Source organism: Psammomys obesus, unplaced genomic scaffold (assembly GCF_907164565.1).
Source record: "Psammomys obesus unplaced genomic scaffold, mPsaObe1.curated_primary_1811, whole genome shotgun sequence".
Taxonomy (NCBI): domain Eukaryota; kingdom Metazoa; phylum Chordata; class Mammalia; order Rodentia; family Muridae; genus Psammomys; species Psammomys obesus.
In genome coordinates this window covers 2,080,956-2,108,314 of record NW_026585698.1, presented here as the reverse complement: position 1 = coordinate 2,108,314, position 27,359 = coordinate 2,080,956, and the positions used below count along the sequence as shown (strand labels likewise).

The 27,359-nt window shown below is 40.9% G+C and overlaps 1 protein-coding gene across 2 annotated transcripts; it reads left to right on the top strand.

Moving 5' to 3' along the window:
• Positions 1 to 1,266: 1,266 nt before the first annotated feature.
• On the top strand, positions 1,267 to 27,359 carry Vps26a (VPS26 retromer complex component A). 2 transcript variants are annotated; one of them, XM_055598999.1, is made up of 9 exons: positions 1,267 to 1,367; positions 7,638 to 7,787; positions 15,282 to 15,357; positions 16,354 to 16,510; positions 17,665 to 17,829; positions 20,596 to 20,702; positions 21,787 to 21,855; positions 23,273 to 23,415; positions 26,836 to 27,359. In XM_055598999.1, the coding sequence occupies exons 1-9, from the start codon at positions 1,365 to 1,367 to the stop codon at positions 26,947 to 26,949; spliced, it is 984 nt and encodes a 327-aa protein (XP_055454974.1). In that variant the 5' UTR covers positions 1,267 to 1,364; the 3' UTR covers positions 26,950 to 27,359. The 2 variants fall into 2 exon arrangements, with proteins under 2 accessions (XP_055454974.1, XP_055454975.1); XM_055599000.1 differs by lacking the exons at positions 1,267 to 1,367; positions 15,282 to 15,357 and having other exon boundaries at positions 7,711 to 7,787.

The following is a 27,359-nucleotide window of genomic DNA, read 5'->3' as shown; positions in this document are numbered from 1 at the left end:
TTTTTTTTTTTTTTTTTTTTTTTTTTTTTTTTTTTTTTTTTTTTTTTGTAAATCTCCTGGCCAGTGGCAACACAGACAGGTAATCCCCCAGTACTGGGAAGACTAACGTCGGACAGATGTGTTTCTTGACAGCCCGGGCTCCATAGCATACTCCAGACAAGCCTGAGACACTTAGTGAGGCCTTGTCTCGACAATAAACAGAGACACAAACATCCATCTGTTCCAAAGCTTCCTGGAACAGACATCTTTAAGCTGTGCTTTCAAATAATATCATTTTAGGCTAGAGAGTTCCTTCCCCTCTATGCATGTTCCACCTGCAGCAATGCATAAAACCGGATGTGACTCCTGCAATCCCTGCATTGGGAAGGCATTTTGGAGGAAGAGGCTGGACCAGAAATTTAAGTTCACCATCCACTTGAGGCCAGCCTAGTCTACATGAGATCCAGTCTCAAAAACAATACAAAACAAAAGACTCATTTCCAGTATTTGAATTCTGACGCGATTAGAGATCATAGTCTCATTTTAACCTTTAAACGTTTTAGACTCGCAGACTTGACACTGCTTCCCAAGTTGTTTTGTTATGATGGGGCGATGATTTTCCCGGTCCCCTCAAATTTGAATGAAAGGTTCAGCTAGGAAGTCTTTGTAGTGTTTCATCCATCCTCAGGTCTTCCAGGCCTCCACTACAGTGTTGTTGAAGAGGCGAGTTTTGCACTCTTGCGAAACTTTTAGGAAAGGGCTGTTACCCGGGAGGAGGGCGGAACCTATTTGTGAGTCCTGCCTCTGGAGTTTGGAGATCTGGGTCACGAGCTATCCCTGGACTGCAAAGGATGTACTCTACAATTAGTTTTTCTCCCTATTGGTCTCTTCTGAGGTGATAAAACCAACAATTCTCAGGGTTGAGGCGGGAAACCGCTTCAGGTGAGATCAGGTCGGAAAGGCAGCAAGCCTGCGAAGACGCAAGTCCTGCACAATCCCTTGGCTCTTCCCGAACCCCTCAAACTTCCCTGGGCAAGAGGAAATGGGTGTGCCCGGGGCGGAGTTCCACAGCGCAGTGCTCTTCCCGTGACAGCAATAGGGTTGAAGGACTGGGAGACTGGTTTTTTCGACCCCTCCCACCAGACCACGGTGGCCACGCCCTCAGCCGAAGGGCGGGGCAGAGGAGCCTCGCCTTTAAACGGCCTCCCTGGGGGCGGGGCCTACAGGGGGCGGGGCCAGGGCGGGGGAGGGAGAAGAGGAAAAGGAGTGGTCACGTGCGGCTGGTGGCCTGCGGTCACGTGACGGGCGGCGGGGCGCAGGCACCCGGGCTGGGAGTGCTCCTGAGGGAAAGCCGAGGGAAGCGGGGGGACCCGGCGGCGGTGACAATGGTGAGTGCGCGGCGGCCTGCGAGGCCCGTGCCTCCCGCGGGGCCCCGGTGCGCGCGGCGGGAGCCCAACGGCGGGCGCGGCGCCGAGCCTGCAGGGAAGGGGCGCGGGGCGGTGAGGCCTGACGGCTGCCCGCTCCCGGCCAGGCCTGAGCACCTGCGGCCGGCGGCACTGCCCTGACCATGTCGGAGCCTCTGCCCGCCTTCCTCGACCGGCTGTGGGGCCCGTGGCTGGGCACCCGCAGCCCGCCCAGCCGGAGCCCGGCGACCTCGCCCTCCAAGGTAGTGGGGGGCAGCTGGTGCCCGAACCCTAAATTCCGGACTCCGGCCAGACCTGCTCGCCTTCCTCGTCCCGAGCTCGATAAAGTCCGCTTATTTTCTCTAAGCTGGATGTGGGGACCTTCTGCGATTTCATGACCCGGGAGGAGGCTTTTGGCACTTGTAGAATAAGAGAGGGGAGAAGAAAAGAGGGTGGTCGGAATCCAGACCCTCATTTATCTCCAGATACCGATTTAAGCGCTTGGTTTCACTTCCTTCCCGAAGCGGTTTCTACAACTTAGCGCTTTGGGATGTTGTAGTGTCTTGGGAGCCCAGGGAGGGATGGAAATCAGAGCACTTAACCACAGTTAATGGAAAGCCCTGTTGGGGACGGTAGTGTTTAACTACGAACCCGCGGTCTTCTTCAGATAGGAGGTCCTGCTAGTTAGCTTGTACTGTGCGCTGCCCTTAAACTACCTGCTAAACGCACCAGTCAAGACACTGCTTGGGACTTTTAGCTTAGCCAAGCCAGCCAGGTCTATTTTCACGATTAGGGGTTAGGGGAGGGGGAGTTCATTCTGGGAGCGTTTTTCTTAAACGCGTATTTTGGGTGAGTCCGGGAACAGATAAACAGGCAAACTGCCTGCTCCCTTGCAGCTTACAGACCAAGGAGAGTTAACCATTTGTTTAGATACATTAGTTTAAGGTGGACATTACAATCGCAGTAAATAACTAAGAAGGAATTATTTGGGTGTTAGGGAACCCATTTTTCGTTGCTTATAATTTGAGAAGAAAACTTAAACAGCTTTTTAAACTTTTTGGTTAAATTAGTCTTTCTAGTTATGTTCAAGAGTAATTTATTTTTATTTTCATGGTATTGGTTCAATCAAATGAAATTGTAAAGCTTTAAAACCTTGATATGGACACACATTATGTGTGAGAATTTGCTGTTTCATTGTGTGTGGGCTCACTGAATACATTGTGGAAGCTTTGGTTTCCCCCGAACTTCGTTTCTTTTTTTCTAACTGAAATTTTTTTTCATGTATATTTTGACTGTTTTTTTCCTTTCCGTTGAGACTTAATTTTCTTAAGTGGTGGCCAAAAAGTTTGTTACATTTTTATGTATCCACGTGTAATTTTGCTAGATAGTAATGGTCAATAATATATGTTTTGGCACCATGTGCTTTTGGGTGCCTGAAAGGGCCCCTGGAAGGCCTCAGATCTTCTGGAACTGTGGTTGTGGACTGTTAGGAGCTGCCATGTGGATGTTTGGAATTGAACCCGGGTCCTCTAACAGCCAGTGCTCTTACCCACCGAGCCATCCTTTTGCCCTATTATTGCACTATATTGCAGAACAGTGTCTACTTGTGTGTTTTGGCAGCTTTAGTGGCAATTTAATTTTGTTAAAATAGTATTTAACTTACATCTTTAGATGTCAAATTTCAAATTGGAATGACCATTCTGCATGTTACATAGAAAATATGTGTAGATAAAAAGGTCGCCATATTTCATTTTATATGTAAAACAACTTTCATAGTTTCCAAGTCTTAATTCTCCTTTAAGTTGCTTTGGGGAGTATCCAATTAGAGGAGAAAATTAATTTTAGTTTCTCTCCGTCCCTTTTGTTAACATGAGCTAATACTGTTGACATTAATAAGGCGGAAGGGGAGTCACTTATTGTTGTCACTGCCAGATGCCCTTGTTTAAAGTGTCTGACTTAGTTTCCCTTTTAAAAAGGCAGCTATTGAATGTATTGTCTTTCCCCACTCTTGTCAGTTTTTCTTTCTGCTGTCACCTTCCTCTTTTGCTGCCTCAGTGAGTTGTATAGAGTGGATAATTACTAAATATCAGGTAATCATTTTTGAGCTGCACATATAATTTTTTGGAGGAGATATACTGTCTCAGATTGTACTGCTTTTAAAAGTTTTGACTTTTCAGACTTGGCATATGGGGTTGGAGAGATAGCTTAGAGGTTAAGAGCACTGGGTGTTCTTCCAAAGGTCCTGAGTTCTATTCCCAGCAACCGCATGATGGCTCACAACCATCTATATTGAGATCTGGTAGGCATACATGCAGGCAGAATACTGTATAAATAGTAAATAAATCTTTAAAAAAAAAAGACTTGGCATATAAGGTAACCAGGGTACAGTATTGAGTATTGCTTGAGAGCTTAGACAAGAGAGATCTCAAATTTAAGGTCAGCCTGGGCAACTTAGACCCAGTCTCAACCTGGGGGAAAGTGGGCAGAGAGGGTGTTCCAGCACAGTGCTGGAAAAGAAGCACAGGCCCTATAGCAACTCCTCACAGCTGGGAGTGCTCACGTGCCCAGCGTTAGCTCCTTTCTGAATATGTAACTAATTACAAGCTTTCTTATGGAAATTAATTTTATGGCTAAATGTAGTGTTTGTAATGTTGCTAAAATGATTAAAATATATCATTGCAGAAAGAAAATTGCTTTATGTGTTTGTGGAGCATATCAAAGTACTGGTTTCTAGTTATTTGAAAAGTGTCCCTTTTGTTGGGGCTGGAGTAAGAGCAAGGCTGCTGCCTTTCAGAAGACCTGGGTTCGATTCCCAGCTCTCATCCAGTGGCTTACAGCCACCTGTGGCTCCTGTTTCAGAGGATCTAATCCAGGGACCAGACACACATGGCAGACCAACATACATGCAGCCACAACATTCATACAATAAAAATAAAGATAGAAGTAAAAGAAGAATTTTGAAAACAGAAAAAGAAATGGTCTCTGTTAATATAGGAGTAGTGAAAACAATTAGGTCATGGTGTCACCCTTGACCTACATAACCTTAGGAGCTTCCTTATATTGTTTATTGTCATTATCTCTCCACCCTAGGACAGAGCTGACGCTTAATGAGTTCCAGACTTAAACTTTGCTACCTCACTGATCTGATTTTCTGAGGAAGGGCTGTTTCACTAGCAGTTACAGATTTCAGTTCATTTTCTTGTGTGTAGTCACTTATTTTCTATTATCAGAACTGTATGTGTGTATTGAAAATTAGCACTCCACAGGTATTTGAGAGCCTTTCGTAAAATGCCGTAAGCTGCTTTTAGACTCTTGTTTTCAGTGATGAGCAAAGGATAAACTGTCTGTTCTCAGCTCAGAGAGAGTCATATACTTCCTTAACGTGAGACCAAGGCTCGGGGAATCCAGTTTACTCTAGGGTGTCAGGTACAGCCCTTTCAGAGATGAGTCAGTCGTCAAAGGTGAGTCAAGTTAGAGTATTTTGCCTGGCTCTAGAACAAGGGGAAGACGGGCAAATCTAATGAACTTCTGCACGAATCGCTTCCAGCATTTAAGGTTATATCTGGAGAGCTGGTAGGTCTATCTGTAAGCCACATCAGAGAATATATACATTTGTTTTCGAGATAGGGTTTCTTTGTGTAGCCCTGGATGTCCTAGATTCACTTTGTAGACCAGGCTGGCCTCTAACTCACAGTGATCCACCTGTCTCTGCTTCCCTGAGTGCTGGGATTAAAGGTCTGAGCCACCACACCTGGCCAGAGACTATATGGTGAGTGTGTTTAAAATAACATATTTGAAGTCAACATTACCTATAAAGATTTTACGTATTGGGGCAGAAGCAGTGGCTCAGTGGTTAAGAGCTCTTCCAGAGAACCAAGTTCAACTCCCAGCACTCACATGATGCTAACAAGTGTTTATGTAACTGTGGTCCCACGGGATCTGAGGCCTTCTTGTCACTCTGTGGGCACTAGGCATGCACGTGGTACACAGACTTCTATGGAGGCTAAACACTTATTTATACACAATAAAGCACATGAAAAGAAAAAGTTGTATGAATAGAGCTCCACAGAGTGAACATGAAGCCCTCAGATAATATATTATTATAAGCATCTGGGTTGGGCATGGTAGTGATTGTTGTTATTACCAGCACTCAAGAGGTGGAACAGGTGGGTCCCTGTGATTTCTGAGGCCAGTCTGGGCTATATGGTGAGACCCTGTCTCAACAACAACACCAATCTGTCTATTCCTTATAGATAATACATATATTAGGACCTGAGCTCTCTGTAGCTTCTTAGGGCCTTTGTTGTTTGCTTGTTTCTGTTTCTTGACAAGGTCTTATTCTGTAGCCTAGGCTGTCCTGGAACTCACTTGAACTTATGGGAAGCCTCCTGCTTCTGCTTCTGGGTGCTGAGATTATATTCATTCACCAACATGGCCAGTTGCCAGACTATATTTTTTTTTAAATTAAAGAAATATTTGCCATCATTTATTGTGTATGAGTGCTCGCGCATGCCACACTGCATGTGGAGGTCAAAGGACAAGTTTTGGGCATTGGTTTTTTCCTTCTGTCATAGGGATCCTTGGGATTGTGCTCAGCTCCTCAGTCTTGGTTCCAGGCACATTCGGTCAATAAGCTTTTCTCTGACCCAGACTGCTTTCTGAAGTAGTTCCAGTCTTTAGGTTCTCCAGCGGTTTGCTCAGGTGTGTGTGTCTCCATTGTTAGGGTTACGGACACAAGCAGTCACACTCACAGTCAGGGTTTTTTTTTTTTTTTTTCCCTCAAATGGGTGTTGGGGATCTGAACTCGGGTCTTCACTCCAGCTCCCATTATGGCATTTTTGTTTGTTTGTTTTTGCGAGACAGGGTTTCTCTATGTAGTCCTGGCTGTCTTGGAACCCACTTGTAGACTAGGCTGGCCTTGAACTCACAGAGATCTGTCTGCCTCTACCTCCTAGAGTGCACATTTCAGGCATGTGCCAGCTCCATAAGGACATTTTTATACTTACGTCATTGTACTTTGCTTATATTTAATTTGTGAACTCTCCCTTGTCATCATTCCCCTCCCTTCCTTGCCAGTCACATCCGCCTCCTAAGTACTTCCCGTCTGCTTTTGGTGTGTGTGTGTGTGTGTGTGTGTGTGTATGTTTGCATATGTACACTGTAGTTAAATATAGATTCTATATAGGAGAGTTTTGTGAGGTTTGTCATTTTGAGAGTGCTTTACTTAACATGATTATCAGATGAGTGTTTTTTAAAGATCACTTTGGTTTTTGTGCAGAACAGAGCAGGAACGGGGATATAGATGCTGGTGTGAAGAGGTGTGCCCGTGGAAGAGGCTTGGAAGGCAGTCCTCAGTCAGGACTGCTCGAGCTTTCTAGGTAGAGACCAAATTGAGCAACACAGAAGGACCCCATGTGAGAGCACACACACAAGAAAGGGCGTAGGCCAGCTTGATGGGCAGCTGTATCTCACATCTTAGAGACTAGGACATTGGCTGGTGGTGACCGCAGCACTCCATGGCTGTATCTGGGTGTCAGAGCATTATGGGTGTCTCCTCACTCTTCATTGCCAGCTCGTGTGCTTTGCCAGTGGGAAGCAGGCATCTCAAGGAACAGAGCTTGTATGTTTTCTTTGGGAATATTTATAGGATTTGACTAGCGCCTGATGTTAATTTCAGGTTTACTCAAAAGTCTTAAGTGGTGTGACACATTCTGTCCAGCCCTGATGAAGCAGAGACTTGATGGTAGTAATTAGCCACTGGGGCCTGAAGGGGGTAGTTCTGACTGCAAGTTTTTCTCTGATGAAGAGCCTCATCTCATTATAATAAGACGAGGCTTTTCAAACTTGGTTGTCAGGAATTGGGTTCCGACATTTTGGATAAGTTAGTATTTGATTGTTATGTAAGTTACCTGTGGGAATGGTTGAAGTTATAGCATATTCAAGTTTTTTCTCACTTTGGTGGTAAAAATTGTAACATGATCTATTCTCCAAATTGTAAGTTAACCTCAGGGTTAACTGTGCTCAGTGGGGTTGGCGCTTTGCTTTGTGGCGTGCTGGGGATTGGGTGCATGTGTGGGAGGCAAGCCCCTCCGTTGAGTTTTGATGTATCTTGATTTAGAACTTGATACTTTTTTATTTCTGGTTAACTTATAGATTAGTAACTGCTTGTCTTTATGTTAAAAGTAATTAAGTTTGAATTTCGAAATGTAGTGACTATTAAACATGATAATCATAAGCATTTCTATCTTATTTCAGAGTTTCCTTGGAGGCTTTTTTGGTCCCATTTGTGAGATTGATGTTGCCCTTAACGATGGGGAAACCAGGAAAATGGCAGAAATGAAAACTGAAGATGGCAAAGTAGAAAAACACTATCTCTTTTACGATGGAGAATCTGTTTCAGGAAAGGTAAACTTTTGTTTGGCAGAGTTACCTAATTTTAGGATACTTGAATTAGTTACCAAAATAGTCTGTACTGTAACTAAATTTGAATGGTTATATTAGAAATAGAATTTTTTTCTGAAGGTCAACTAAAATCCTTGATGATTAGAAACGCAACAGAAGATTCCTTCCATGGAAGGATTTTAGTGGCAGAGTCTGAATTTCATGAGTATTTTTTGCTGGTGGCTATGTTGTAAGCTTTGGAGAGATTCCTCTTTAGTCTAGAGCTTTGGAGAGTGTGGAGCAGTTTTCTGGTGTGGCATACGAAGGCTTCTTTCTGACTCTTTGTAGCTTGCTCTTCTGTGCTGTCATTGTGTCTCATTTGCTTTCTCCTCATGCTGGGGGAGGCCTCAGCTCTTTTGGAATGTGTCTATATGGCTAGATACATTTAAGACATCTGTTTCTGTTGTCTTTTCTTCACTCAATAATGTGTAAACTTCTCGTCCTTTCTTCTTGTCTCATTAGCCCAGCTGGCCTCAAACTCCCTGTATTAAACTTGTCCTTCTCCTGCTTCCACCTGTGACATACTGGGATTGCAGGGGCGCACTGTCGGACCTGGCTAACCCTTAATTGTTTTAGAGCAGTTTTAGAGTTTTAGAAAAAAGTGGGTAAAATCCAAATTCTTTATATTGCCTCTTCACCAGGCCTCATATATAACTTTGCCTGTTTTTACTATATGTTGAGGTAGAGTCCTGTAACCCAGGCTGACCTTAGACTACAGTGATTTAGTCTTCCGCCTCAGCCTCCTGAGCTCTGCAATTGAATGCATGAACCACTATGCCCAATTTAGTTTAGTAGATTTTTTTAAAAATTAATGGACCAAAGCTAGATTTCGTGGTATGTGTCTGTAATCCCAGTGCTTGGGCAGTAGATGGGGAGGTTAGGGTTATCTTCAGCTACAGAGGGAGCTCAAGGCTAACCTGGGCTACATAAGATCCTATCTTAAATAAAGAAAAGAACTGATGAACCAGATTGGTTCACAGCTTTAGTTAGGGTTCACTCTTGATGTTATATGTTGCATGGGCTTTGACAGACACAGTGTTCTGACTCGGTTGTTTGAATCCCCTGCCGAACGGCTTAGTCCTCCTCAGTGGCCCCTCTGCTTCCCCTGTTCCTGCCTCACTGGAGGCCACTGCTGAGCTTTTTACTCTTTATGATTTACCTTTTCAGAATGCCTTGCAGTTGGAATCATGCATGATGTAGATTAGTTTCTATGTCTATTTGATGTTCCTCAGTATCTTTTTGTGACTTGGTAGCACATTTGTTTTTAATATTAAATACTCTTTTGTGCTGGCCATGGCTCATGTCTATACTTCTCAGCATTTGGAATGCCTACAAGGCTGGTGGTTGCTTCAAGCTTGAGGCTACCCTAGGCTACATACATAGTGATTTCCAGGCTAGCCTGAGCTACAGAAGGAGGCTGTCTCAAAACATGTGTGTGTGTCTTTTGTATGGATACCAGCATATTTATTTCTTCTATTCACCTACTAAAGACTGTCTTGACTGGTTTCAAGTTTTGCTCAGTTTGCAAAATTGACATTGTGCAGCCTTGACTGTCCTTTTCTGTAGAGCAGAATTTACAGAAATTCACCTGCCTCTGCTTCCCAAGTGCTAGGATTAAAAGTGTGCACCTCTACTGCCTGGCTTAATTGACTTTCTTATTGGTGTGTAGGACTTTTTATATATTTAAGATTTCTTTTTCCTTGATTTGTGTGTGAATGTGAGAATGTGGGTATGCAGAAAACTTGTGGAGGTCAAAGGACAGCTTTTCTGGATTTCGTTCGCTCCTTCTTCATTTAGATTCAGGGATTCAGATTATTTTTGCCACTGTCAACATATGTGAAGGTTTACCTGATTTTCCAGTTTCCACCTTCCATCCTGCTGTTAGAGTGCTGGGGCTGGGTTCACAGATATGAGCCACATCTGGCTTTTTTATGTGGGTTCCTTTCCTACATGGGTTATGGAGCTTGTATGGCAAGCACTTTTACCTGCTGAGCCATCTCCTGGCCTCTTTTTTTCCCATGTTTTTGATGAGAATCTTTTATGGCTTGGTATGGTATGCTATAATCCTAGCCTTTGGGATTTTGAGTTTGAGCTAGTCTGAGCTACATGAGAGCCTATCTAAAGAGGAAAAACGGTCTGATTTATTTGGTTTAGAGTTGTTCTTTATTTTTTCTTTTCTTTTCTTTAAAGAAAAAAAAAAAACTGGATGGAACTCAGTAGTGTGTAGACCAGGCTATCATCCTACTCATAGAAATATGCCTACGTCTGCCTCTACCTCCAGAGTGTTTGGATTAAAGATATTTGACAACATGCTTAAGTTGTTTTTGATTTTTTTTTAATTCCCTATATTTTCTTTTGACTTGACTTTCTGTTTAGTCTTTTTTTTTTTTTTTAAAGATTTATTATGTATGCAGTATTCTGCCTGCATGTTTGTCTGCAAGCCAGAAGAGGGTACCAGATCTCATAGATAGTTATGAGCCACCGTGTAGTTACTAAGAATTGAACTCAAGGCCTCTGTAAGAACAGCCAGTGCTCTTAACCTTTGAGCCATTTCTCCAGCCCCTCCACTCAGTTTTTTATTTCTGTCTTCTCATTGGCAATTGTTTGATGTTTTCTTTTTGTTCAGTCAGATCTAGTTTGGACATTTTCTAGCTACAGCCAGGATACAAAGTTACTCCGTTTTCTTTCACCTACTTTTTACATTACATGTCCTGTCCTGGTCCTTAGTTCATTTAGAGCTGATTTTGCTTATGGTGTTGTAGAAGTCAAATGTGCCCCACACTTGGATCTATAATTAACCCTGGACATATATTGAACACATCATCCTTTCTCTCATTGGCTACAATGTCACCTTTGTCTTAAAGCAAAGGTCATATAGTCTATTCTGGCTTCTTCCGTTCTTGTGGCTTATCTGTGGCATGCACCTCTTCATTCCTTTTGAATATTCTAATTAAGTTGTACATACACCATAAAATTGGCCCTAATCTAGTTCATTGTTGCTTACTATGTTTGCAGAGTCCTGCAACCCTCACCATTCACTTGAGAACATTTATTCCTTTGCACAGAAACAGGATCCACTACCTGCAAAGCCCTCATCTACAGATCTACTTTTTTTTTTTTTTTTTTTTTTTTTTTTGCTGTTCTGGACATTGCATATAAGTGGAATCACACTGTGGCCTTTGAATGTGGTTCCTTTCACTGAATTGTCTTTTCGAGGCTCTGATAGCAAGTACACGACCTCATTCTCTTCAACTGTATTTTAAATTTAAAGATATTTTAGCTCCATTCAAGAAAGATCTCTTCTTGTCCTTGTTTATAAAACGCATTTGTTTTGCTTTCCAGATATATTATTCCTGGGTATTCTGAAGTCCTCCATGGTCTTCAGATTAGTAGTAACTCATTGTAAGGTTATTAATAATGATTATTATGTTTGTTATTCTGACTTCTAACAGAAAAAATGTGCCTATTTAAGTTTTTGTAATTGATGTATTGTTGAAAATATAGGTAACAAAGATTTAAAGGCATTTTCCATGTTAAAATTTTTAAAAACATTTCTGTGGGGTTGGGGGAGAGTGCATGCCAGAGCATGTGAATACAGGTCATAGGACAGCCCGTGAAAGTTGGTTCTTTCCTACCATCATGTTAGGTTCTAGGGATGAAACTCAAGTCAGCGATTTTGGTGACAAGCGCCCTTAACTTAATAAATTGTCTTGCCATCGTTAATTTATCATTTTAATTAAACAGCCTAGTGGTATTACTTTTGTATTTTAATCTTAATCACAATGTATTTTCAAAGATTTTATCTCACCCTGAACAGAAGCTTTATATTCTATTAGTGGTTACTGCTCTCTCTCTCTACTGACCTCTAATCTGCCTCTTGTTGCTTTATCTGCTTTAGCTATTTTGTATAAGTAGTTGCATAATATTTGTCCTTTGATGACTGCATTATTGAGCATGTTGTCAATAGCATGTTGTAATAGCACGTCTTAGTGTGAAATGTTATGGTTTTGAATTTCCTTTTTTTATTTTACAAGACAGGGACTCTATAGCTGAGGCTGACCTTAAACTTGCTGATCCTGGCTCCACCTCCTAAGTGTTGTGTTTATAGGTGTACACTACTATGCCAGCTTCACAATTAACTAATTAATTTTTATTACTATTTTGTTTTTTGAGATAGGGTTTCCCTATGTATCCTTGGCTGTCCTGGACTCGCTTTGTACACTGGGCTAACCTTATACTCAGATATATGCCTGCCTCTACCTGAGTGCTGGGATTACAGCCATGCCCCACCACACCCAGCTTAAAATTTTAAATTTTGATAAAATCCAGTTTGTTTATTTTTTTTAATTTTATTTTTTTACTTGTGCTTTTGAGAAACCACAGCCTAAGTGAAGGTCATGAAGCTATATTTGTGTTTGTACTAAGGATTTTGGTATTGTACTTACTGAGGTTATTTTTCATTTTGAGTAAATCTCTGTTAGGTGTGAGGTAGTCTTTCAGTCTTGTTCTTTTTTTATTTTTTATTTTTATTATTAGTTACATTTTATTAACTCTGTATCCCAGCTGTATCCCCCTCCCTCATTCCCTCACAAACCCCCTTCCCCCCCTCATCTCCTCCTCCCTGCCCCTTTCCAAGTCCACTGATAGGGGAGGACCTCCTCCCCTTTCATCTCACCCTGTTTTATCAGGTATCTTCAGGACTGGCAGCAGTGCCAGTGGCCTAACAGGATTGCTCCTCCCTTGAGGGGTGGGGGGGAGGCCAAAGAGCCTGCCATTGAGTTCCTGTTAGAAACAGTCCCTGTTCCCCTTACTAGGGAAACCAATTGGTCACTGAGCTACCACGGGCCACATCCGAGCAGAGGTTCTAGGTTACATCCATGCATGGTCCCTGGTGGAGTGTCAGTCTCTGAAACAGTCTTGTTCTTTTGGATGTTAATACCCATTTGTCCCCGCATCACGCACTGAAAAGACAATTGTTTCTCTGTTGCATTTCTTGGTGCCCTTGTGCAGATACCTTTAAAAATTAAAACTCTGTCACCCTTGGATTTATAGGGTACTCAAGACTAACTTGGGCTACATGACACTTTTCTCAAACAAACAAAAGCAGACATTATATGCTTCCTAATACGGAGACACTGAGAAAGACACAACTTCATTTTTGTAGTGTTCTTGCTAAAATATATATACTTAGAGTGAAATTGTAGGAATATTAGACAAAACAAAATTAAGGGACATTATTGACCAGTATTCCTTTTTTAAATTTTTTTAATATTTGACTGTTATTCTTAAAAACTTTAGTTATAATTAGTTTAAACCAACCCCAGTCCACAAACATAGTTTTTTTCTAAAGTTTATTTACTTTTGAGACAGTGTATATTTGTAGCGTGGAGTGGCCTACAACTTGTTATACAATCCAGGATAGGCGTGAATTCTTGATTCTTTTGTCTCAGCCTCTCAAGTTCTGAAATTGAATTTGGGTGCTAACATACCTGGCATGAACCTAAAATTTTTGTTGTATGTGTGGCTTATTTAAATCTTTGTCTTTTAAAAATAGTTTTCTTTTTTTTTTTTTCCAGAGTGAATATAGATTATTACAGAAAAATGAGAAATTATGTTTTCTGACTTTTGGCAGGATTATTTGCTTACTATAAAAACCAAAACAGAGATTGGAAAATACAAAGGAGGGTCTAGGTATGGTTTATACTTGCATTCCAGAGGCTGAGGCAGGAGAGTCAGACTTGGAGATGGGTGTGCGCTTGTTGGAGCATCTAACCTCCACACACTCCATGAGGTCACTACATGGACAGAGCAGATGGGGGTTGTGGTGGTGGCCAGCGAGAATAAGGGCCTCCACAGACTTATTCAAGCCACAAGGTTGTTGTGCCACTGTCAAGTGACTTTTCCCACAATACCCTGCTGTCCCAAATCCAATTAATGCTACCACCAGCATAGGTAACAGTGTCCTACAGTCAACAGCCAGACTCCTGTCTTCTGCATCTCTCTCCTGTTAGACTGAGGCCAAGAAGTGTCTGTTTTCCCATCTTCTAAATCCTGTTCAGTGTAGGAAGGAGGAAACAGCTCTGTGTTAATCTATTAATCCCATGGCATAGTCTCTCTCTGTCTCTCTCTCCCCCTCTCTCTCTCTCTCGTTTGCTTTTTGTCTTTTGGAAACATGATTTCTCTGTGTAGCCCTGGCTTTCCTGGAAGTCCCTCTGTAGAACAGGCTGATCTTGAACTCAGAGCTCCTTCTGTCTCTGCCTCCTGAGTACTAGGTTTAAATGCATGTGCCACCACTGCCCAGCTGGCATATTTTCTCAATATAGAAAAGATTGAAAGTTCTACAGTTGATAGGTTGCATATTCTTTTTTTTTTTTTTTTTTTCAGACTAAATTTCTAAGTTTGGGGCTGAGGCTATTTGTAGCTCAGTCGGTAGAGTGCTCGCATGCACAAAACATGCTTTGTCCACAGCACCACATAAGTGGGACATGGTGGCACATGCTGGAATCCCAGCAATTGGCAACAGAGACAGGAGAATCATAAGCTCACAGTCATCCTTGGCTCTATAGAAAGCTTGAGGCCAGCCTGGGTTAGGGACCCTGTCTTAAACATTTAAGTTAAGTGTTTCCACTTGGCAGGTACATTGATCTAAGGTTTTGAGATGGTGCAAATCAAAAGCCAGGACTGGGGAGTTAGCTCAGTGGAAGAACACTTGGTTAGCATGAACATGGCCCTGGGCTCAATTCTTAGCACTAACATATGGATAAATGGGGTCATGCAAGGTAACACCTAAAAGTAATTTAAATCTTAAGACATTATGCATTGTAGCATGAATTATAAACTTAGGGTAATCAGTGTCGCCTTAACTTTTTTGCTTGTTTGTTTCTTTTTAGAGGCTGGTCTTATACTGGCCTCAAACTCAGTAGGTAGCCCTGGTTGGCTTCAAACCCATCATCCTGTCTCAGCCTTCCAACTGCTGGATTATAGAGATGAGCCACTATGTCTGGTTTAATGAGCATTGTTTTTAAGGCGAGAGGTTATAGCAAGCATATTGTTCTTGGTTATAAAAAAAACAAAACTGAAAATTGTCTTTTAGGTTAATTCTTGAAATTAGTGATTGTTTCGTATTAAAATGATATTAGTCTTAGAATTGTTTCATTATGTGGCCAGTAATCACATATGGGTAGTTGAAGACTTCCTTTATCTTTGCGCCTTTTTATATTTCTCTATATACAAGAGATTCCTTCTTAATAAAGTAAATGCTTTCTTTCTTTGTGCAAGTAATGGGTTCCTTAGTGACTGCCTGTGAGTTCCCCTCCCTGATGCTGCAAGGTCACTCACTGCCTTTCACACCTCATGAATGAGTGCCTGAAGTACTTACATATAACATTCATCTGGAAGGAATCTGATAGGCGCACTCGAAGGACTGTTAACATCTCTTACAATTTCATGTTTTGGCAGGTAAACCTAGCCTTTAAGCAGCCTGGAAAGAGGCTAGAGCATCAAGGAATTAGAATTGAATTTGTAGGTCAAATTGGTGAGTTTTAAAATAGTATTACTTTTCTCCTTTGACTGAAGAGGGTTGGATTGGCAGTTAGATAATTGAATTGGAGCTGAGCTTTGTGGAAAGAAGAAGCTGAAGAAACATAATGAAAGAGGACCTGCTGTAGTAGCCGCGCATCTCAGTTGCATTTAGCGATGTGCGACTCATCTGCCTTTGTTTTTAGGCTCTACTATTGAAAACTGAAGAAGTTATGTAAACCACCAGCCTTGAAAATGATCATACTGTCTCCCATCTGCCTTCATTTCTCATCAGCCTTACTCACAATCACCACCTCCACCTCTTACCTTTTATTTTCTAATTTCCCATGTCATTTGTCTCCTGAGCTAGTCTCCACCTGTAGCCAGATTCCCCCCTAACCAGAAAATCGCACATAAAAGGAAAGGAGTACTTTCTTCTTGACCTAAATCAGATTGTATACATGTCCATGTGAGAATTTTGGAGACAGTTTTGAGTTGGCAGAAAGCAAATCTACATACACATCTTTTGATGCTGAAGAGTCAGGAAAGAAAGTATGTCTTACTAAGACTCTCTCCGTAGCTAGGTTTAAAATCCAGCTAATATTTACTGTATGTTTTTAAAGAACCAAAGCTGGAATGGTGGATATTTACATATCTAATTAATTGGTAGTTGGTTTTATTTTTTTATGCATTGTAGTTTTATGAAAGTAACTAATAACACAAAATAGAATTATTCTTAAAGGGAAAATGTTTGAGCAACTGCTGAATGTGTCAGCTACATGAAAGGAATGAGGACATGTCTATCAGAAGTTGTCCCTGTGCCAGACTGGAGGTTATTTATGTCCAAGTGGGTGTAATGAGGGAATAAAATTGAGATCATAGAATATTAAAGTAGAAGCATAGTTGGCTAATATTTTTGGTAAAAAATTATTTGTTTAAGCAATAGAAGCTTGGGTTTTATTGAACTGGATATTAAATATAATTGGTCTTTTTGCTGTTTTAAATTTCTTAGAACTTTTCAATGACAAGAGTAATACTCATGAATTTGTGAACCTAGTGAAAGAACTAGCCTTACCCGGAGAACTGACCCAGAGCAGAAGTTATGATTTTGAATTTATGCAAGTTGAAAAGCCATATGAGTCATACACCGGTGCCAATGTCCGCCTGAGGTATGGATGTACATTAGAAACCGTAACAGAATCAGAACCAGAAACCTGTGTACTGCCGACATCTTATATAAACTTGTAATTACAGTTCTGGAACGGAAGAGTTCAATTAAAATATTTTGTTACATACTTTGTTTCACCTGACTGGAAATGATTTGAAATAATCATGGCAGTTAACATTATGGATTCAAAGATGTCTCAGTTTTACAATTCCCTTGTATGACTTATCATTATTAGTTGCTTCAAATGTTTAGTTTCATGATGAACCTCATTCAGCATATGGTTAAGAGATAATAGCCCAGAGGCTGAGTGGTCAGGGTTACACAAACAGAGGGCAGAACTGAAGGAGGATTCCAGTTTTCTTTAGCCTTTGTTTCTCCACTTATTTTGTGTGTGGGCACCTGCATGCCCCTGTGCACACAGCGAAGTCAGAGGACAACTTCATTTGCTTCTGCCTTTCCACCATAAGGTTCCAGGAGTTGAGCGAAGGTTGTCAGGTGTGGCAGCAAATGCTTGGGCCTGCTGAGCTGTCTGGTTGGCCTGGCTACCCATTTTCTAAATTTTCAATCTACTGTTTTTTTCCTTTAAATCTTTATGTAGGAGGCCTTGGATGCCTCCAAGACCAGGGTAGTTAAATATTTGGATTTCAGGGCAGCAGGTCCAAGAGGCTTTATTTTTAGAGCCTTAAAAATTTTTCTGTTTAATGTGGGGTTACTCATTTCGGATTGTGCTTGGCAGCACAAAAGCTAAGTAATGGAAGGTCTGAAAAAACAAAACCATCAGAACAGTGATATGGAGACTCCCTAAGCAGGCTGACGGTAGTCCCCCAAGGTCATTTACAAATATTTATTTGTAAAGTTAAATTTTGTATTTTTTTCACGTTGGAGGCATTAAAAGAAAAAAAACAAAAGCAAAAGAAAATATTGGGAAGCCAGCAGTGTAGCATAGGTAGAGTACATGCTTAGCCTGTGAGGGCCTTGGGGTCACTTCCTAGAATTAAAGCACCCCCAAATTAGAGTTCTTTGTGCATAAACAGATGGAGTAATTTGACAGGTAGGAGTCTCAGCAAGGAGAAGACTGAGTTGTTGGTTGACATTTGCTTATTAAAGCACCTGAGTTTAACATAAATGATTCATCTCTCCTCATTAACTTTGTAGGTATTTTCTTAAGGTGACAGTTGTGAGAAGACTGACAGACTTAGTGAAAGAGTACGATCTTATTGTTCACCAGCTTGCTACCTATCCTGATGTCAACAACTCCATTAAGATGGAAGTGGGCATTGAAGACTGTCTGCACATAGAGTTTGAATATAATAAGTCAAAGTGAGTACCCGAGTGGTCACTTTTGCATCCCTGTGACCAGAGTACCTGACAGGCAGCATAGAGCAGGAGAGATTGCAGGCTTGTGTTCTGACCACTTAGGGAATACATGCACACTGCTGGAAATTTAGAGTATCTAAAAGTGAAAGGGGAAAACGATGACCACCACACCACTATTAATGAATGTCTTCTTGTGCGTCTTCCCAGAAGTGTACCAAAGGTGTGGTATACATGCTTTTATATATTGTACTTTTAGAAAATGCTCTCATCTTATTTATTGTATAATGCCTTTGTTGTTATTGGTGGTGGTGGTGCTGAGTTTTTTGAGACCAGGTCTTACTATGTAGCCCTGGCTATCCTGGAACTCACTGTGGAGACAAGGCTGACCTCGAACTCATAGAAATCCACCTGCCTCTTTTTTAGAGTGCTGGGGTTAAGGGTATATCCTACTACTTCTTCTCTTCTTTAATGCCTTTTAAAATTGTATTATGGAAGATGTGAAGATGCCAAGGTATATGAATAATATAGTGAGCAATAGAATCTTTTTCGTTAAACAGTGGCTGTACATCCAAATCACCACACAGAGACTAGGGTTTATTTTATTAACCTAGAGTACAACTGGGCAATAGTTACTCCGTCCTAAACCTCCTGCATAGTTTCCTCCCATTCAAATTTCCCACATTATACTTGCTTTTAGTCATATCATAGGTCCGGTTCATCTCTCCTCATGGTTCCAAGTCCTCTCCTGCCAATCTCTGCTCCTACTCCTCCCACTCACTTTTTTCTCCTCCCCTCTGGACCAGGATGTCCCATCCTATTCTCTCATTGCTCAGCATTGGCTGGTTTTATTGAAAATACTGAGAAAAAAATGGTGGCATGTTTACACAAACTTGAAACAGGTGATGCTTAGAATAAACATCACAATGCAGTGCCTGGATTGAAACCGGATAGTGGGGGTAGAGAAATCAGCATGTGAACGAACAATTTACAATGTAAATTGTATATATTCCATAAGAACAGTCGCCAACATTTCCCCCTTTTAAGTCCAATAAAAGGCTCCTTTTCTTTCAATACAATAATAATTATAAAAGTTATGAAAACTATTAGGTAAGATTTATATGTGCAATATCTAGTCTATGTGTATTTAGCAACTTAGGAGAAAGTATTTGATTATCCTATCTTGACAAGTTTAGAGTTTTATACCTAAATTAACTTTTATCCTTATTGGTATTACCTATATGAAAACATTTTCTTAAATTCTAAACAACTTAAACTTAATTGTGGACCTCTAACTATTTGGTCTTTAACACCACCAGAGACTTGTGAAGGAATAAAATTAGAGTAAACAGGAAGTGCATGTTAGCAGCTTCCGAAAATTAGAAAATTGACAGCTTGCTTCCTGAACAGTCACCCATAACTCTCTATAATGTTGGAGCATCATCTTCAGCCTTCTGGCTCAGTATATTTGACAGACATATATGTGAAGCAGGAACTATTTAGGACTTGCTTACTCTGTCTTGTCAGAGTTTGGCAGTTGAGTTGTCCTGCATTTAAGCTTGCCTATTTTCGGCAGAATTCTGTCTGTCGTGAAACGAGGGCATTTTCTTTTTGCCTGGGTGGCTTGTTTGCCATATTTGAAGCCATCTCTATCTGAAGGTTCTTTGATACTCTTCATCTTATTGAGGTAGGCTGGGTGCTGCCAGGAGATGACCTGTCTCATTGTCAAAGAATCTTTAAAATAATAAAGATATTTTGAAATGTCATATTCTGTAGGTCTTTGAGGTTTCTGAAGACTTTACCTATCTATATATAATCATATCTGCCTGTTAACCCTAGTGTGTATACTCCTGTGATAAATTAGACTAGTGTCTGACATGACTATGAGTTGATGAACTAGCAATTAACTTGCATTACCTAATACACAAAACAGTTTGTAATAGCAGTTTTAAAGTATTGGAAGTAACCTTGACTTTCTATCAGTATACTAAAATTTACCAATGTATTAAAAATAAGCTTACTTGAGAATAACAAATAGAGCATAAAGTTGAGTAGATTTTGTCTTATTATGTCACTTCCAAGTTTACATCACTGAAACTGCCAAACATGCCTTTGACACTGTCCATAAAATTACCAGGCAGTGTGGAAACTAAAAGGCTATCACTGAAGCCTCCCTTCAAGTTTCTGTCTTAATCAGTGCATGGTCTCTTGTGTTGAAATATAGTTCTTATGTTGATATCTAGTTCTGGGAGGAAGCAAAAAATACTCCTGAGTATTGTAGGGATTCTCAAGTTTATTACTTCATGGTTTAGTTAGTAAATCCAGTGCAGCAAACTTAACCCCTAAGTGTATCCCCTGGATCTCCTCCTTTTTAGCTAATGATGGGTTACCTGCTCTGTTCAACACTAATAATGCTAAGCTCTAAGGTAGGGGCATTAGTATTGAAAAACATATTAATATTCTGTTAAATAAACATCAAGCATAGGACTTTAATTTTCTATTAAGTGTTTGAATACTCTGAAAACCAACTTTTAAAGTGAGACAATTGGGCTAATTAGTTCCTCAGGTATATTTGATGGTCAAGTAAAAGTTTGATTTTGTATTTTCATAATGAACTGATTAATACAGTTTAAGAAAGGACATTGAAGAATGTAAACAGTCTGAATGGTATTTTGAGATAGTTATTGTAATCTGTTAACCTTTTTGACTTGTTTCCATTTTTTTCTTTATTTGAAACTGATGATTAGTATGTGACACATTCTTTTCAAATAGGTATCATTTAAAGGATGTGATTGTTGGAAAAATTTACTTCTTATTAGTAAGAATAAAAATACAACACATGGAGTTACAACTGATCAAGAAGGAGATCACAGGAATTGGTAAGTTGAAGAAAAAGCTCTAAGTAAAATTAAAATCCCTTGTTGAAATCTTAGAAAGTTAACATAAATGTGGAATCACACTGGATATTAGCTTTGCTATCTAATATTTTTCTGTAATTCAGTTCCTTTAAATAACAGTTCTTGAGCTGAATATAATAGCAAGCTCCTATAGGCTGAAGCCAGGGACTCTCTTGGACCCAGGCATTGAGACCAACTTGATTCTTAAAGTAAGTTTGTAATAAACACCTGATTTTTTTTTTTTTTTTCTTTTAAAGACAAGGTGTGACAGCCGGGCATGGTGGCACATGCCTTTAATCCCAACACTAGGGAAGCAGAGGCAGGCCCTTGTCTATGAGTTACGAGGCCAGCCTGGTCTACAAAGTGAGTCTAGGACAGCCAAAGCCATACAGAGAAACCTTATCTCAAAACAAAAACAAACAAACAAACAAAAAAGATAAGACAAGGTGCTAGCTCTATCTTCTCTTGCTTCAGTTTCCAAGTGCTGAGACTATAAGGAGGCTGAAAAAGAGGATCCTAGCCAGACCCATTCTCAACAAAACAAACAACCACACGCATGGCAAATGCTCTACTGCTCAGCTGCATCCTTAGCCATATATATATATATATATATTTTAACTTGCAGTTACTTCATTTTTTAGATTTCTGAGTTAAGATGTACAGGGAGTTAATACCAAAGTTTTGTACTAGTTCAGCTTGATGTTTTCTTTATGTTAAAATTAACTCTCAAAAAAAAAAAAATAAATAAAATAAAATTAACTCTCTGGGAAGACACTTTGGAAATTTCAGAGAAAACCTTCATGTAGTGGTTAGTTGTGCTGTGTGTTGCTACTTTCTCTTTTAGCATATAGTGGAAATGATGGCAGGAGCTATGTGAGGCTGACTCTGAACTGCGTGTACTTGTGGGGAGACTGAAGCACACAGTTGAGTGATAAGTTTAAGAGTGGAAAAAAATTAGAAAAGAATGACCAACAGAACATAAAGCAGCACTGAAGTAATCTAGCTAAAAACAGGACAGATTTTACCTCTGGGAGTATTCAAATCAATGTCATTTCTGTTATACTAGGACCCAGCACCACAACAGAAACAGAAACAATCGCTAAGTATGAAATAATGGATGGTGCACCAGTAAAAGGTAAATCAATTTCATTCATCTTTTATTTTCTATTTGATATAAGTCTTACTGTACCTCCTTGCTTGGCCTGTAACTTTCTCTGTCGACCCAGCTGGCCTTGAGATAACTGGTAGTGATCCTCCTGCCTCTGCCTCTCAAGTGCTGAGATTACAAATGTATACCACTGCACCTGGCTTCATTTACCAAAATACATTTTTTAAATTTATTTTTTATGTGTATGCATGTTTGCTTGCATGTATGTGTGGAGGTCAGAGGAGGAGGGCATCAGATCCCTTGGAGCTGGAGTTACAGACTGTTGTGAGCTGCTGTGGGTGCTGGGAATCAAACCTGGATCCTCTGAAAAAGCAGCCAGTGCTCTTAAAACATTGAGGCATCTCTACAGCCCTTAGGTTGCCAAAGCAGGATGATTGCTGTGAATTCAAAGTCAGTTTGGACAATGGTGTGAAACTGTCTCAGGAATCCCTACAGACAAAAGTTGAATAATTGGGGACAGACAGATGTCTCATCAGTATTAAGGTGCCTTTGGGGAGGGGTTCACGAGGCCTTGCTCTTTTTCATCAGGATCTATAGGCAGGTAATGGCTGCTGGGGAGGGAGAGACATTTTCTTCAGTGGTGTTGTCCCTGGTAAGATGTCCATGCTTAATGTAAATAATGCTTGGTTTTTGAGACAGGGTCTCTCATTGGGACCCTGGGGCCTGCTGCAAGTTAGTTAGGGAGCCTTAGGATCCACCTATCTCTGGTTTCCCAGTGCTGGAATTAAAAGTGCGTGCCATCAGGCCTGGCTCTTTCCAGGGAATTGAGCTCAAATCTGCATTAAAGCACTTCACCAACTGAGCTGTTTACCAGCCCCTGGGCATCATTCTGTACTTTTTCCCCCCTTTGGGTGAATTAGTAATATACTTTGTAGACATTATATACATTGATGAAATTATGGTAAGATTCTAAAGCAGAAATGCAAATGCTTCTGTACAACACTTACCGGCTGGAACTAATTTCTTTATTTAGTTTAACTCCCAACATAGTCCTTACAATTTCCCTAGAAAGTGTATGTCATTGTTAATGCCCATTTCACAGATGAGAACTTGAAACAGTGGATAAGTCCCACAATCTAAGGATTCTTGGCCTGACCCAGGTTGCTCTAGGGCAGTGGTTCTCAACTAGGGTCAACTCCCTGAGAGACATTTGATGTTGTGCTGTCTGCTGCTGGCATCTGGTGGTGTTGCAAATGTGTAGAACTGTCCCCCAAGAAGGAGTTGTCGGTCCCCAGATGTTGGCCGTGACAGACTAGATACTGCTCGTTTCAGGTGCTGCATCTTGGGTGGAACCAAAACACTGGTGCCTACGACTGCTTAGTCCTAAGTTTTACATGATTATGTTAATTACTTGAGAGTTAAATAGAAATTGCTTTTCTTTCAGGAGAATCTATTCCGATAAGACTATTCCTAGCAGGGTATGACCCAACTCCCACAATGAGAGACGTGAACAAGAAGTTTTCAGTAAGGTACTTTTTGAACCTCGTGCTTGTTGATGAGGAAGACCGACGGTACTTCAAGCAGCAGGTAGGGCTTCTGCTCTGGGGAAGATGTGACAACACCTGGAGAGCTTGTTGAGCTGAGCAAGTGGGGTTCGAGTGTGAATGGGAACCTGGTTATTACAGAAAGCATTGTAAGAGATCTTTCCAGCCATTCCACACTAGAGATGAGTTAGACTTTGTCAGCCCTTTTATTTTTCTCCTAAACAAGCTTTTTTTTTTTTTTTTTTTTTTTTTTTACCCCCAAATTAAAACCTGCTATTTATGGGATCAGGCAATAAAAAAACAGAGAATGGCTAAAAACCAGCAACAATTTTATCACCACTGTGATTAGTTTTTCAGATACATTTAGGTACTTTTTTTTTTTATCATACCTTTTTTGTTTGTTTGTTTTTGGTGGTTCTGGGATGGAACCTAGGGCCTTGGGCATACAAGGTAAACCCTCCACCATGCCCCCCACACTCCTTCCTTTTTTCCTTCTGGTTTGAGAGAGGTCCTACTAAGTTGCCCAGGCTGGCCTTACATTTATCCCAGGAAAACCTTGAATATTTAGTTCTTCTACCACAGCGTGCATCACCAGCCCCAGCATTTAAGAGTATCTTGAGTATTTTTCTTTCCATCCTTTCCACCTTCCTACCTTCCTTTTTTCCTTCCTTTCCTTTCTCCCTTCCTTCCTTCCTCCCTTCCTCTGTTTTTTCCTGGCTGTCCTGGAGCTCCCTCTGTAGACCAGGCTATCCTTGAACCCACGGAGCTCTGCCTGCCTCTGCTTCTTGAGTGCTGGGATTAGAGGCATGGGCCACCACCGCCTAGGCCAGTGTGTTTCTATTATCAAATGGAGACCCCTTCCTAAAACCACCTCCATTATTGTGTCCCCGACCAATCCAGGGCTCCTTCAGGCTAGGCTGGTACTCAAAGGCTGAACTACATCCTTAACCCTTGGTTGTTTTAATTTTTCTAGTTTTTTGAGACAAGGTCTTGCAGTATAGCCCTAGCTTACCTCAAATTCTCAATCCTCTTGCCTGCACCTCTTGCTGAGATTGTAGGCATGAAGTACGTATGTCCCCATGCCCAGCTATCAATTATTCTAATGTCTGTAGCTGGTAGATTTTTGAGGTTGTCATTTTATCCTAATAAATGGTTATATAATCAACGGAGGAATGGATACAGAAACTGTGGTATTTTTACACAATGGAATACTACTCAGCAATCAAAAAGGAAGAAATCATGAAATTTGCAGGCAAGTGGTGGGATCTAGAAAAGATCATTCTGAGTGAAGTATCCCAGAAGGAGAAAGACAAACTTGGTATATACTCGCTTATATAGACCTACAAGACATGATAAACATAATGAAATCTACACACCTAAAGAAGATAATCAAGAAAGTGGACACAGGCGAAGGTGATTAATCCTCATTTAGAAAGACAAATGGGATGTGCATTGAACTTATGACAGGAGTCTATCACAAAAGGCATCTGAAAGACTCTACCTAGCAGTGTTTCAAAGCAGACACTAAGACTCATAACCAAACCCTCGGCAGAGTGCAGGGAATCATATGAAAGAAGGGAAGTTAGTATGATATAGAAAGGATAGGAGCTCCACAAGGACCAAATATATCTGGGCACAGGGTCTTTTCTGAGACTGACACTCAACCAAGGACCATCTATGGATATAACCTAGAACTTCTGCTCGGATGTGGCCTGTGGTAGCTCAGTAACCAAGTAGTTTTCCAAAGTAAGGGGAACACGGACTATTTCTAATAGGATCTCAAGGGCAGGCTGTTTGACCCCCACCCCAGGGGAGGAGCAGTCTGTTAGGCCACAGAGGAGGACTTTGCAGCCAGCCCTGAAGATACCTGATAAAACAGGGTCAGATGAAAGGGGAGGAGGTCCTCCCCTATCAGTGGACTTGGAAAGGGGCAGGGAGGAGACCAGGGAGGGAGTGTGGGGTTGGGGAGGGAATGAGGGAGCGGGATACAGCTGGGACACAGAGTTAACAAAATGTAACTAAAAAGAAAAATAAAATAAAATAAAAAAAAAAAAAGAAAAAAAAAATAAATGGTTATATAAAAAAATAGTTAAAGCTTTTTTAATACCCAGTTCCGATACCATTTGTTAACTGTAATATAAAACTTTATCATTTGAGAATTAAATAGCCTTTGGGGCATCTTGAATAAGACTATAATTAGAATGATCTTCTACAGTGTGAAGTGGATTAATAACAGGACCAATCAAGTGTTTCATAGCCAAGTTAGTAATTATTTTGTGCTGGCTAGGCATAAACCACCATGAGGCAGGAGGATCACAAAGTTTGAGACCAGGCTGACCTACATAGCAAGATCTCATCTCATAAGAACTAAATAAAGGATGATGTTATAGGTTGTTTCCGGTTTCTGGCTATTACGAATAAAGCTGCATTAAACATAAAAAAAAAAAAAAAAGAACTAAATAACAGGATGGAGAAGCGACTCATCGGTTAAGAATACTTGCTGCACTTGCAGAGAACCAAGGTTTAGTTTCTAGCACCCAGATTGTGGCTCATATGGCCTCCCTAGGCACCAGATACACACAATGCATGTACCTACGCGCAGGCCAAACACTCATACAGAAAACAATAAGTAAATCTAAACAAATAAAAAGCCCAGCTAGTCATGTCTTGAAGCAGGAATTTAGAGGAGGAAAGATTTGGGATTGACTGGTTAAGGTAGGATTTAGAGAGACAACAACAGAGGGATTGGAAGTTGGTGTTGGTAAGAGGTAGGGCCAGTTTATTTGGCATGCATCAGTTTGGGGGAGGCATTTAGAGAGGGAAGGGAAATAATTTCTTAACTAGCTTAAGGTTTGGCGGGCCTTGGATGTTTGAAGATTTATCCTGGAGGTGCTAGGAACTATCAAATTATCATACAAGCAATATTTATAAAACAAATAATGTGGGGTCTAGTAAGATGTCACATGGAATAAAGGAGCTTGCTGCCAAGCCAGAAGACCTGAGTTCATGCCCCAGAACCCCAGGGTAGAAGGAGAGACCCAACTCCCAGAAGTTCTCCTTCAGCTTCACATGTATGCTGTGGGACATGAGACACACAGAGACACGATAAGTGTACAGATAAATACAAGTAACATGGCAGTGACATGAGGATGAATTGGAAGTGGATTTCACAACAAAAGCTGATTCCCAGGAAGTAGGTTCAGTGCTCTAAGGCCATGACAAGGGCTTGACCTTGGTTGGAGGAAGGGGATCCACAGATTTGACAGCTAGGACTTTGTGCTGGGTTAGATTTTGGTGGCTTTGAACAGGAATGAGGGGGAAGGAAAGGAGTCAGTCAGGAAAGGGGCAGTACAGAGGAACAGAGATTGTTTTACAGCTCCAAATTGAAGCTGCAGCCGGTATTTTCATGGTGAAACCTAAGACACAATAGAGAACTCTGTTTGTATCCTGCAATTTCCCCTAGGAGATCATCCTGTGGAGAAAAGCACCCGAAAAACTGAGGAAACAGAGGACAAATTTTCACCAGCGATTTGAATCTCCGGAATCACAGGCGTCTGCAGAACAGCCTGAGATGTAAGCCAAATAGGACAGAGAGCAGGAACAGGAACTGTAGCCAAGAGGTGAAGCTCAGCAGGTTAAAGATGGTCCGACTCCATGTCTGCCAGTCTTCCTTATTCTGAAGTGCTGCGTTTATTTTACAGGATGATAAAGGTTCTCTGTGTACATACATTTTAAAAAGTGCTTTCTTGGAAACACTGGAGAATTCTTAAGCTGCCTTTTTTGTTTTCTTTTTTACTGCACACTGATAAGCACTCAGATGCGTCAGCATAAACATTAAAGATCTCTATGTGTGTAGGCTGGTATTTGTAATTTTGCTTTCCTTATGCATAATGTTGAAAATCTTTCTCTTTTTCATGCTAATGATTACCTCTTATTCACTATGTGCAAAAAATAAATATTTTGTTCAAATAAAATGAGAAAACCTGA

Bases quoted from the DNA above. Each gene is read 5' to 3' on its own strand.
- Vps26a (XM_055598999.1), top strand. The intron at 15,358-16,353 runs GTGAGTTTTAAA...TAAATTTCTTAG, and splicing joins TGAATTTGTAGGTCAAATTG to AACTTTTCAATGACAAGAGT. The intron at 20,703-21,786 runs GTAAGTTGAAGA...CTGTTATACTAG, and splicing joins GAAGGAGATCACAGGAATTG to GACCCAGCACCACAACAGAA.